This window comes from Esox lucius, chromosome 6 (assembly GCF_011004845.1).
Source record: "Esox lucius isolate fEsoLuc1 chromosome 6, fEsoLuc1.pri, whole genome shotgun sequence".
NCBI classification, from domain to species: Eukaryota; Metazoa; Chordata; class Actinopteri; order Esociformes; family Esocidae; genus Esox; species Esox lucius.
In genome coordinates this window covers 2,791,187-2,804,196 of record NC_047574.1, presented here as the reverse complement: position 1 = coordinate 2,804,196, position 13,010 = coordinate 2,791,187, and the positions used below count along the sequence as shown (strand labels likewise).

The 13,010-nt window shown below is 39.9% G+C and overlaps 1 protein-coding gene across 1 annotated transcript; it reads left to right on the top strand.

The window, feature by feature from the left end:
- The first annotated feature begins 6,577 nt into the window (after positions 1 to 6,577).
- On the top strand, positions 6,578 to 12,121 carry LOC109615852. Its single transcript, XM_020047138.2, has 8 exons — positions 6,578 to 6,654; positions 7,730 to 7,839; positions 7,977 to 8,233; positions 9,105 to 9,345; positions 10,802 to 10,898; positions 10,973 to 11,206; positions 11,299 to 11,468; positions 11,669 to 12,121. Exons 1-8 carry the CDS (start codon positions 6,628 to 6,630, stop codon positions 11,880 to 11,882), a joined length of 1,350 nt encoding a protein of 449 aa, XP_019902697.2. The 5' UTR covers positions 6,578 to 6,627; the 3' UTR covers positions 11,883 to 12,121.
- The last annotated feature ends 889 nt before the right edge of the window (positions 12,122 to 13,010 follow it).

Below are 13,010 nucleotides of genomic sequence, written 5' to 3'. Positions count from 1 at the left end.
TGTACTGATGTTCCTTCAATTAGTCACACATTGTTCATGGATTAATAATATTGACTGCTCAAATGGAAACTTAACATCACTGATTTAACCCTTGTATTAAAAAAATCTGCTACACTTTTGAGAGGGGCAAAATGTTTAGTAGCCTACCTAGCCGATGCCAAAACATTTCTACAATCAGCATATTCTTTACCACTGTAACTTTTTTCTAACCATTTGTTTTTCGGAAGACCTAACTAAGCCTCTTCAGCCCATTAAACAACGTCAACTAGAGGCATTTTAAGTTTGAAAGCTATTGGTTTTGATGACACAAACCAAAAGTCCAAAAGTTGGACTGCTTTTTGTGCTGTAAAGATATCTTGTGATGCTCTCTGTCCCTTCAAGGGAGTCATTTGGTAAAGCTAGCACATTTAAAAGTAATTTATTCTGGCTTAAACTCCATGGAAATGTAAAGATTGAAAATTGGTAACGCGTTCCTGAGCAGTGACACTGACAAGAGGGGACCTTGAACATTGTCCCCGGCCAATGCCTGGGGGGCCCATTGATTGGCTTAAATATCATTATTAATTAGTCAGTCAATGTTAGTATTCAGTACTATCGAGAAGGTTGCACAGTTATTAAACAGAAGAACTGCATTGATGAAGGGATTCATGTTTTTTCTCTTTTTTTTTGCTCAACCAAACAACCCTAACACCTACAGCCAATCAGAGTGATGCCCTAACACCTACAGCCAATCAGAGTGATGCCCTAACACCTACAGCCAATCAGAGTGATGCCCTAACACCTACAGCCAATCAGAGTGATGCCCTAAACACCAGCGCCAACACAACTTTGTTAAAGCTGCACTAGGTAGGATTTCTTCAGGAAAAAAAGTTCAATGCCAGTATATGTCAATTTATAATTTTTGGAGCACGGTGCTACCCAGTGAGCAATCAATGCTTTTGCCGCGTTTCTCCTGATCTTGTTCCAGAAATCCCGTTCCAGCCTATCGCCTTCTGCGAGACAGGCTATCCTCCTTGACTTATTTTGTGAATGCACATTTTACCTGGATGATATATAGCATAAGCAGAGATGGGTAAAGATACATCAAAATGTATTTTAAAACAAGATACCAAATACCTTAATTTTAAGTGTATCAAAATGCGATAGATCTGACATAGGCAACCAGTTAACAGATCAAATATTCCCATATCCTTGTCATCACCCAGATGAAGGTTAGTTTTAAAGTAACCAACAGTTTAATGTTTAACTAACAGTTTGCTAATGACTCATAATTGTATCTTAATTTCGTTACTTGGTGTTTGGTAAAGAAGGGCCTACTTTGCATCAGCGACACTGACTCAATGACAAACCAGTCATTCATAAGAAGATAGGACCTTTATTCATAGCAACTCGTTTCTAGATTAAGTAATTAATCATTCATTTATCTCAATCATTTACATTTGAGATCTCCAAAAATGAATTTTTGAGATCGATAATTCAAATGTTTTATCATTTTTTATGCTAATGACATTCACGTGGGCGGGAATACATGTGCAGGCTCCTTCATTCTGTTTGCACAGCCGTAACATTTTGCTACGTTAAGAGCATTGTACGCTGCGGCCATTGTAGACCACTGCGCTCCGTTCGCGTTCATCTTACATCTTAAAATGGATTAAGTTGTATTTTTTCAATATAATCTTTTCACCCAAAGTATTGTTTCACCCGAAGCACTACAGGCAACCATTTAACTATACATAATTTGTAAGAAAACATCTAAACTTATATAGATGCTAAGTAGTCCATCACAATCCAAAACCAACTCATACTACATGAATCTCTTTTTCTAGATTGTATTATTACTACATGTTTTACTGTGCCACAAATATGTTGGAATGATGCTGTTTACAACAAAAGATGCAAACATGAATTCTTAGGATATGGGAATTTCCAATGGGTGTCGTTGAGCGTTTCAGTTGACCACAATATATAGGACCAATCAACGGTCCTGCCCATGATATATACAGTGAGGGAAAACATTATTTGATCCCCTGCTGATTTGGTACGTTTGCCCACTGACAAAGAAATTATCAGTCTATAGTTTTAATGGTAGGTTTATTTGAACAGTGAGAGACAGAATAACAACAAAAAAATCCAGAAAAACCCATGTCAAAAATGTTATAAATTGATTTATATTTTAATGAGTGAAATAAGTATACGACCCCTCTGCCAAACATGACTTGGCAAAATCCTTGTTGGCAATCATAAAGGTCAGATGTTTCTGACATGCGTTTTTTGACATGCGTTTTTCTGGATTTTTTGGTTGTTATGACTGACACACCACAATTTGTACTTTTACATATGCAGTACACTGCTGCATAGGTTCTGCCAGTCTGTGGTGTCTAGTGCCATCTTCTTTGAGGTGGTGTTTTGGGTTTCCAACATCAGGTCTGGAGATGCGGAAAAGCTCAATAAACTGATCAAGGCCAGCTCTGTGCTGGGGATCAAGCTGGACACCTTAGAGGAGGTGGCTCAGAGAGGGACACTCCCTAAAAAACAGCAAATCTATACCTTAACCTTATAGTATCTGAATTAATATCTAAGCTTTTGGAATAGAAAACCAAAATAATTACAGAAGGCACAATATAACTCATTAGTTAGTAAGATAAATTAAGATGAAGACACAGTGTATTGCAACCAAATTTTATTGAAAGAAACTATTATAATTCACACATGGTAATTTTTTTTGTTTTGTTAACTTCAAAATAAAAACAATTACATTGATACCCACCCCCACTCATGACTCTTCTTATACATAACACATGGATATAAAGATAAAACATACTTCAAAACGTGTACACAATGTGGGCACAATCTCTGATCTGACTTTGCTCACATATCAAATATCAATCAAATGTACACTGAACAAAATTATAAACGCAACACCTTTGATTTTGCCCCTGAGGTGATGCAACACAGTAGTAAACATGCCCCTGTCCCACATTTTCTGAAATGTGTTGCTGCCATCAAATTCAAAATGGGCATGTATTTGATACATTGTCTTTGTACTATTTTTTATTGACTCTAAGGATAAATGACTTGCACATCATTGCATTTGTTTTTTATTTGCAGTTTTGGTTGTCTTTGCTCATTCATAGTAGAACCTGTTCACATATACTACACACACAGACTTCTGAGGCACATCCGCAAATTTGGGTAATCCATAAAATGGGCAATACTTTAACCAGCATTGTGCCAGTATAGCCATATTATAAAAAATACAAAAACACATACATACACCTGAACTCTCAACTGACTTGAAATTAGAAGGGTGAGGTATCAAAACATTTCCATCACTATGAAATTCTAATAATTAATGAGTATATTCACACAGATCCATTTACAGTTGTGATGTAGGGGCACAGCAATAGTGTGTTGACCATGTCAACTCTGACCTTTGAACCATAACTATTCTGTTACTTGCCCATTGCTTTAACAGGGTGTCTGTCTTCAAAAAAGAATGCCTCAAAGGGCTTCTTGTTGAGGTAATTTAAATAACAAATGCCCTTTGAGGGACAAAATGTTTGTTTTGTTTTATTGTGTCATACATTATTGTTAATAGAAATCACATTTATATAAAATGATAGCATACAATATAATTGAGTTTCAGCAGGATTGTGAAATCCAAATTGTCTTTACCTGTCACTTAGAAAATTATTTCTGCCTCTCTGTTTATCGCTCTCCTCCTCCCCCCTCTCATACTGACAGTAATTTCCAGTCACCCCCTTGCCCTCTATGAATCAATCAATCAAATGTATTTATAAAGCCCTTTTTACAACAGCAGTTGTCACAAAGTGCTTTTACAGAGACACCCGGCCTTAAACCCCAAGGAGCAAACAACAGTAGTGTTGGATTTCAGTGGCTAGGAAAAACTCCCTAAGAAGGCCGAATTTTAGGAAGAAACCTAGAGAGGACCCAGGCTCAGAGGGGTGACCAGTCCTCTTCTGGCTGTGCCGGGTGAGATATTAAGAGTCCAATTGGAATAATTAACACATTTCTCTGGGCTAAATCCAGTGGCTATTTGATTTTAGACTAGGTCAGTAGTATGACCAGGTGGACAAGGACAGGGACAGCAACGGGCCCCCCAAACCAGGTAATCCGCAGGTGTGGACCAGGACCTCATCTCCTCCTAAAATTTAAAACTGGAGGATACTGAGAAAAGTTAGAAGTGCATTCCTCATATCCCCCAGCACAATAACATAGCAGCGTAACACCTTGGAAATGAGACAGGGGGGTCCGGCGACACTGTGGCCCTACCCGGGCGAGGCCCCGGACAGGGCCCAACAGGCAGGAAATCAATCCACCCACATTGCCAGGCATCAACCAAAGAGACACCCACCAACCGCAACCCCCCTGAATGAGGGCCGAGTATTGCCAGCAGCGTACAGCCCAATTGCACAAGTGCGCAACAGAGAGTCAACAACAAGCCAGTGACTCTTCCCCCGAAAGGCATTGGAGAGAGGGCATCCCAGTGGCGACGAGAGCCCACCTGGCAAGACAGCAAGGGTGGACAGTATCAAGCCTACTGGTCACCTTCACGCCCCCGGGCTAGGCTACACCTAATTATAAACCGTGCTGTAGAGATGAGTTTTTAGTAGACACTTTAAAGTTTGCACTGAGTTTGCATTTCTAACCTTAATTGGACCTTAATTAACCTTTATGAACACTACAGAGTTGGAAGAAAGAGGAGGGGCAGAGAGTGTTCAGGTGAGGGAATGACCACAAAGTCTGAATTGAGAATAGTATTCCTAGGTTTTAGCCACTTGTACATTCAAGTAATTAAGCACTGGCTGATATTCAGAGCAACTTACAATAGTGAGACCATACAGATGGTGGACAAAATAAGTTAAAGACCAAATGGAAAAAGTCTGTTACTTTGAAGTTACTAAATCACAATTACAGACACAGCTCCATAGGTCTTATTGGGTTTTTTGTCAGTTAAAAGTTAGTCTACAGACAGGTGACAAATTAAAGGACCTGAATAAATGAGTGGAGGAACATAACTAATGCAGATGTTTTCATATCGGTGTACTGTGTGATACAATAAAAGCAATTAACATCCTGTCATGCTCTGTGGCATGTGTACACCTGCTGAGCAGGCCCAGTAGTCCTTGATTCTGGATCAAGATGGCAGTAAGACAGAGCTCTCTTCCACCATAACCAAAACCCCAAATGAAGGAATATCCTTTATAAGAATATCTTTGGTTTCCATCCCTCCAGTAGAGTTCCAGAGACTCTTAGTGGAGGGAGGAACTGCATGGAGAAACGAGGATCCAGGACTATGAGAGACAACTGTTCTCTAATCTAGATAAAGCCCTGGAACGAGCCGGGCTACTGCACTAAGAGAGGGAGAGACAAATCACACCACGTAGTTCCACTAATGTACGCTTGCTTAGGAGCCAAAGTGAAGGCTGAGAAAGAGGAGAAAAAATGCTATTGATGGATGGATCTTGATGGTTCCAAGTATGAGACAGACACTAAAGAGTTAGACATAGCTTAGAACAGAGCAGATAAGCTAGAGACAGATTGTGGTATTGTTCAAGACAAAGTGCATCAGTCTGAATTGGAGTTTAGAACAGAGCAGATAAGTTAGAGACAGATTGTGGTACAGTTCAAGACAAAGTGCATCAGTCTGAATTGGAGATCAAACGGATGGTTGACAAAGTCTTGAAAACAACTACAGACACATCCAGCTCCCAGATATAAGTCAGGACTGTGGCCGTGGAACAACCACTGTTCTAGGGCCATCCCCATTTTGGCAGAAGATAGATTGGACAGTGTATTTGGTAAAGGATGTTTACCGATCACACTGTAGGGTGAGCCGCCCCCACAGACATCTTATCAGCAAGGTTGTGCAAAGCATGCCGATATACCCGTTAGGGTTGAACGTGGCATTTCGGTTAAAGATCTGTTTGCATTACAATACACCCCAAGCACTGTTACAACTAACTCAGTCCGTCTGGTCAATTGTAACACTTTGTTCTATAACACTATATATTTGTGGTTTGATTCACATACATAATGTGACAAGCACACCAGTCTGTAAAGGACAGGTAGGTTGTTTGTATAAAGTTCGGAATATGCAAACGATCTCTAAGAAACTACTTCAACCATCCATGGTTTTCCCCACATATTGGACTGAATGGTTTAGTTTAAAGACCCTCGTGAAAGGGGGTGTACCGTATTTAGTGTCAATCAAGGAATACAACTGTGAAGACTTTAAATAGAATACATCCAGTATGTGGAATTACATTTTTGCCCCCTATCATTTAATATTATTCATACATTCCAATATTGTTTAGCTTTATCTGGTTGAAATGTGTAGTTTTAAATGTTTTGATAAATTTTATTTACTTTAAATTAGCAACCTTTACTTTGAAGGCAAAACTGGGCAAAGCTAGGAATCTGCTGTTGTGGCCTTCATCTATTATGGCTGGATTTATATTCGTCATCCAACCGTTATCTAATGGTGTCGCCACCAAGAACAAAACTGACCTTATTTTAACTAGCTACCATTAATCAACAGTGAAATTATTTCAAACCACCAAGCATTTACAACCAAGCTGGAATCGCAGGGACAACGCTCAACCAATGTGCTCTCCTCGCTTCATCTGGCTGGTTAGTTTTTTATATAATTTTAAGTTTGTGTATCACTAAAGCAATAGTCATATTTGTTTGTCTTGGCTTTGATCTGGTCTGTCAACAAGTGCATTTTAGCATGGGCATGGCAAATGTTTTTGGATCTTAACTAGTGTTAACTTTAGGTTTGAATAAAACTGCTGCATCTGTTAAATAGCAGCAGAGATCTCTGATTTTACAACTGATGTATAAAGAAGACTTGTGATTCCATATGCAATGTTTACATTTTTTGCTTTATATTTCAGTTGTTTAGAAATGTGTCAGTGTGGTCAAATGTTAGAACTTTGTTACTAACATTGTACAATTTTGCAATTAGAGTTTTTGTAGTTATAAACGTATGTCAGTAATAAAAAAGAATATTATAATATAATATTATAATACATTTCTTAATGGAAATATCTCACTACGAATACTTACTATCTCCTTAACTGGATTGAGAGCAACATAATAAACTTACAAGAAGGTTTCAACTGGGTATTTTTCACGGCAATGCTCTGGACAGGTTCAGTATTTGCACACATTTTTTCCCCTTCTGAAAGATATACTATGTTGTTTGCATACATGAAATAAGTGGCATTAACCTCTCTCTTCAACTTGAGGGCCCTGAACTCAACCCCACTGAACACCTTTGGGATGAATTGGAATGGCAATTGTGAGCCAGGCCTTCTCATCCAACATCAGTGCTTGCCTCACAAATGCTCTTTTTGCGGAAGGGGCACAAATTCCCACAGAGACACTCCAATATCTTGTGGAAAGCCTTACCAGAAGAGTGGTGGCTGTTACAGCTGCCAAAGGGGGTTCAACTCCAAATGAATGTCCATGGTTTTACAAAGGGATGTCCCACAAGCTCATATGGATGTGATGTTCGGGTGTTCACATACCTTTGTATTATCATCATAGGACTATTACACACATTTCTGAAGGACATTTCCTGACAATTAGACATTTTGACTGCATTTCCTGAATTCTAACCCCATAGTTAAAATAACCAAATGCCAACGGAGTTCACTGTCACTCATACATCCCCGTCTTTTCTTATGAACTGTCTTCCCAGGACTGCCTGAAGATGGCGAAGAGGTTTTCATTAAAGACAATGTTTTCTCCCCTGTTGATTTCCGTTTTGACATTTGTAGTCTATTACACGTATGTCGTCAACATGCCCAGGTATGGTAAATCATTTGGATGAACTGCATTTATAACTGTATATAGTGTGTCCCCTAGCAGCTATATTGTTTCAGACACAATATTTCATTAGAAACACCAACAGATAGAACATCTATTACTTTAAGTCCATTCCTCAGTTCACAAGAACCAGGCGACACTGACCACCATCACCTCGGGCTGCACCACATCTCTGAGGAGTCCATCACGCCTGTCAGTGGCACCAGACACTTCATGGTGGGGGCCTACATGGAAGATCGTATAATGGGACACTCTTTACGGATCATCAGCATCTTCCGTCAGGACTCTGTCCAGCCTCTCTACTGTGTGTTCTACTGTGGAACTCACTGGGCAAACGGAACAGAGGCTGTAGTTCATCTTCACCCTGAGTTCTTCGGTAAGGTATAGTTATCATATTGTCAACATAACTACGTCCATCAACAGCTAGACAATATAGTGTTCCATAAATGCTGACATGCTCTTGAAGGGAATACAAAAAAAGCCCTGGTCCTCATCTCCTAAACAAACTCACAACATGCAAATAAATGCCATTGGTGGACTCCACATCCACTGTCTGATGAGTCCATTTGAACTGGTGAACGGATGATCTCCTTATGTAGATTGGAGGAGGAGGTGTGCTGGTGTGGGGTTGCTTTGCTGGTGACAATGCCTGTGAATGGACATGCTCAACCATCATGGCTGCCACAGTATTCTGCAGCATTATACAATTTACTACAGTACCATTCAAATATTTGGACACATATACACATTGAAGGCTATTTAAAAAAAAAACATAATAGTTGTCTTCTGTATACCCACCCTACCTTTTCACCCTCTTTGTACCCACACTTATGCATTAAGAAGGAAAGAAATTCCACAAATGTACTTTTAACAAGACACACTTGTTAATTGAAATGCATTCCAGGCTACTACCTCATGAAGCTGGTTGAGAGAATACAAAGTGTATGCAAAGCTGCCATTGGGGCAGAATGTACAATATCAAATGTATTTTAATATTTTTGATAATTCTTTGGTTGCTACATGATTCCACGTGTTATTTAATCGTTTTGATGTTTTCACTATTATTCTACATTGTGGAAAATAATAAAACTAGAGAAATACCCTTGAATGAGTAGCTGTGTCCAAACATTTGACTGGTATTGTTGTTAATTGTATAATTCAAATTAATATTTAATGTTTCACTAAATGTGTATTTGAAAACACTTCTAACTAAAACCTTGACTTTTGACTTTGTATTTTCTATAAAGCCCAAGGTTTTCCCTTTGTGGCCACTGATGTCCTTTGTCAAAGTCCTCCTGGCTGCTATGGGTCACATGTGACCATTTCCACACAAGCCGACTTCAAGCTCTCTGTGAACCATACCTTTCTACGCATCCAGAATCTTGATGAAGAAACAAAGATTCAGTTCAACTTCACTGTCTGTGTGTCCAATATATTTGGTGATTATAACAATGTGCTTCAGGTCACCCAGACTCTGGAGATGTACAGGTGAGTTCCAGGTGTGTCTGCATTTGTGTAGGCCTCTGTGTCTGTGTCAATGCTAGCTAAGTTAACTCAGTCGCACAGTTTTCAACATGGATGAATGACTAGAGGAGATTGGCTGTTTTTTCCAAAATCTAAGGAGGCTATTGTTAGAGTGTTTAAATCTGAAGTTGAAATTTAAAAGTTGAAAAAAAGTTCAGGCTGTAAACGTGGTGAGACTGCTTCTCCCTAGACTTTTCATACCCAGAGGCGGAGCTTCCAGGGGAGTGAAAGTTAAGGTCCGCCCCCTGGACATACCTCTTTCCTTCCTTCTGGGTTACATATTTTTCGAGAACCGTTCATGAATCCTGCCAGTGATTTCACTGCAGTGGAACTCATTGCTTACACTTCAGGAGTCACATTTGAAAAAGTAAATCATGACTCCCAAGTCAGTAAAAAGACAGGGTAATATAATGCTCATAGAAAATAAACATAAGGTCTTTGTGTGTTTGTGTTTGTTCACCTTTTTCTGCATGAGTTCGGGGGAACATGCCCAATCATATATTTTTCTTCACAAACATACTGCCAGGACCAATGCCAATCACAGAATTACTGTCAAATATGTGTTTTTTATAACCCAACAGTTTAACGGCAATTTGAGATTGTCAAGCCGAGCCTTGGACATTGCAGGACAAAGAAGGGAGATTTTTTTTAAAAGATATTTACGTACGCGTTGCTTAATGGTTGTGTGATACATTGGAAAGATGGACATTTCTCAAACGTAACTTAGTTCAACATTTCCATAACAACTGAGTGAATGACTTACTGGCTGACTGACTGTCTGACTACCATGTTACCTGACTGATTGACTAACTGGCTGACTGACTGGCATGTTGACTGACTGATTGACTGGCATGTTAACTGACTGATTGACTGGCATGTTAACTGACTGATTGACTGGCATGTTAACTGACTGACTGACTGGCTGACTGACTGGCATGTTGACTGAGTGACTGACTTACTGGCTGTCTGACTACCATGTTACCTGACTGATTGACTAACTGGCTGACTGACTGGCATGTTGACTGACTGACTGACTGGCTGACTGACTGACTGGCATGTTGACTGACTGATTGACTGGCATGTTAACTGACTGATTGACTGGCATGTTAACTGACTGATTGACTGGCATGTTAACTGACTGACTGACTGGCTGACTGACTGGCATGTTGACTGAGTGACTGACTTACTGGCTGTCTGACTACCATGTTACCTGACTGATTGACTAACTGGCTGACTGACTGGCATGTTGACTGACTGATTGACTGGCATGTTAACTGACTGACTGACTGGCTGACTGACTGGCATGTTGACTGAGTGACTGACTTACTGGATGATTGACTGGCATGTTGACTGACTGACTGGCTGACAGACTGACTGCCATGTTGACTGACTGACTGGCTGATTGATTTGTATATTGCAGGTTGCTGGGTGTGCAGCATGTTGTGTTGTACAACACCAGCTGTGGACCAGACCTGGAGACACTGCTACAGAGTTACAAACAGGAGGGATTTGTGGAGGTTGGCATTGATCTGTTCATTTACTGAATGATTGATTGGCTTGTTTGTTTAGTGGTTGATTGATTTGATTGTAGGTGTTGCCCTGGCCTATCGACCAATACATGAAACCCTCCCCTGGCTGGCTGTTTGGTGAACACGGTGGGGACATTCACTACTACGGCCAGCTGGCCACCCTGAACGACTGTCTCTACAGACAAATGTACCGGTCTCGTTATGTACTGCTGAATGACTTGGATGAGATTATAACTCCATATCAGCATGAAACCCTCCCTCAGCTGATGGAGGAACTACAGAGGGAACACCCAAAGGTAGGACTCTTGACACCTGTTTGTATGTTTGAAAGAAAGCATTGGGATTTGTGTACAGTATACCTTATTAAAATGAGTACATCTCTCTCCAGGCTGGAGTGTTCTTGGTAGAGAACCACATCATCCATAAGAACCAATTTGACCCCAGTGGAAGATTTGAACACCTCTGGAGTTACATTCCTGGTAGAAATATCATGGAGCACATCTACAGACAGGAGCCAATTTATCCATATTCTGAAATGAAGATGATAGTACAACCCAGGTTTGAATCTTCCAACACAAATTAGAAACGAGTGTCAAACACAGAAGGCCAATTGAAAATAAAATAAACCCAGCAGACATTGGTGGAATGAGATTGACACCCTTGTTCTAAACCTACAAGATGATATCATGAACCAGATTACAGCCTTATAATAGAACCTCAGTCTAACAACTCTCCCTCTGTGTCTCTGACCAATGCAGGAAAGTAATTAAGACGTCGGTCCACAGTGTGATACATAGCTTAGAGGAGACGGTTTACATTCCTTCTTATCTGTGTCGAATGCTCCACATTCGGGCTCCCAGTCCAGACATAAGCTGGGAAAAACTGTATGAAGACAAGAGGATCTGGGACTATGAGAGACAGCTGATCACTAATGTAGATAAAGCACTCGAACGAGCAGGGCTACTGATCTGAGAGAGGAATTTGTTATTTCTCTTAGATGTAGTCTTTTTTTTAACCCAGTAATTATGCAACAGTGAATGTGTTGGTGTATGTGTATATTTGTGTGATCTACAGTACGAAGAGTTATGTAGAAGCATTGAATGACTTACCCCAGCAAGTGAAATGTATTTTTGTGATATAAGATTTGCATGAAAGATTTAGAGAAAAATATCTGGACTGATGACTTTAATAGACTTTACTGTCTAAATATACTCCTGATGTATTTCAAATATATGTTATATGTTAATATTTTAAATATACTCTGAGTATTCATCAAGTGTACTGGCATGCCATTTCCAGTCATGTGTTAGAAGTATACTACAGTGTGAAATATATGGATCCAACTTAAATGCACTGAAGTATCTTTATTACTATTTTATTACTAATTAAATACTAATTAGGGTAAAAAAAAGTACTACATAAGCAGTTCCAAAATCATACTCTTTTTAATGGTACAGCTTTGTTAAATTGTGCTGAGATGGCCGGGCTGGCAAATGACATAGTTTCATAAAGTCCTACGGTTGCTCTGATTGGCTACCGCACACAGGTCTTTGTAGGATTCCCCAATGACACTTCATATGGACGGCCTGCAGCTTCACTGGCCTGCTAGATTTGTTGTCATGGTTTGTTGCACTGAAAGGGGTTTCTACTCCGCAGTAGACCTGGAAAAGCTGTGCCTCAGAGTTGGTGACAGAGGTGCAAAATTACAAAGTGACCATACTTTTCACTTTGGTCTCTATGAACATGTCATGATCATTTTTGCATACATGGAACAATTCGCCTTTTACACAACATACAGAGCAGAGTTAAAGACCACCGTTTTCCCTTTAAATCTCCATGATGGTGTATTTGCTGATTGGCCACCAGGTGGTGCTAAATGTGTTCATTATGATCTCTTGAATATACTAACACTAATGCCCACTTCCTTCGTAGGTTCTTCATTGCTTCACTAGGCTCCTTGTTTTAACAATTTATCTTGTAACTTTGGCTAGTTAAGACCACACAGCCTGTCGTGTCATGGTGATGGAAGGAACCCTAGACTCCAGACGTCTTTGTCAGAAATACGCAGGACTTTGTTCCAAAGTAGGACAGGGTTCCTCC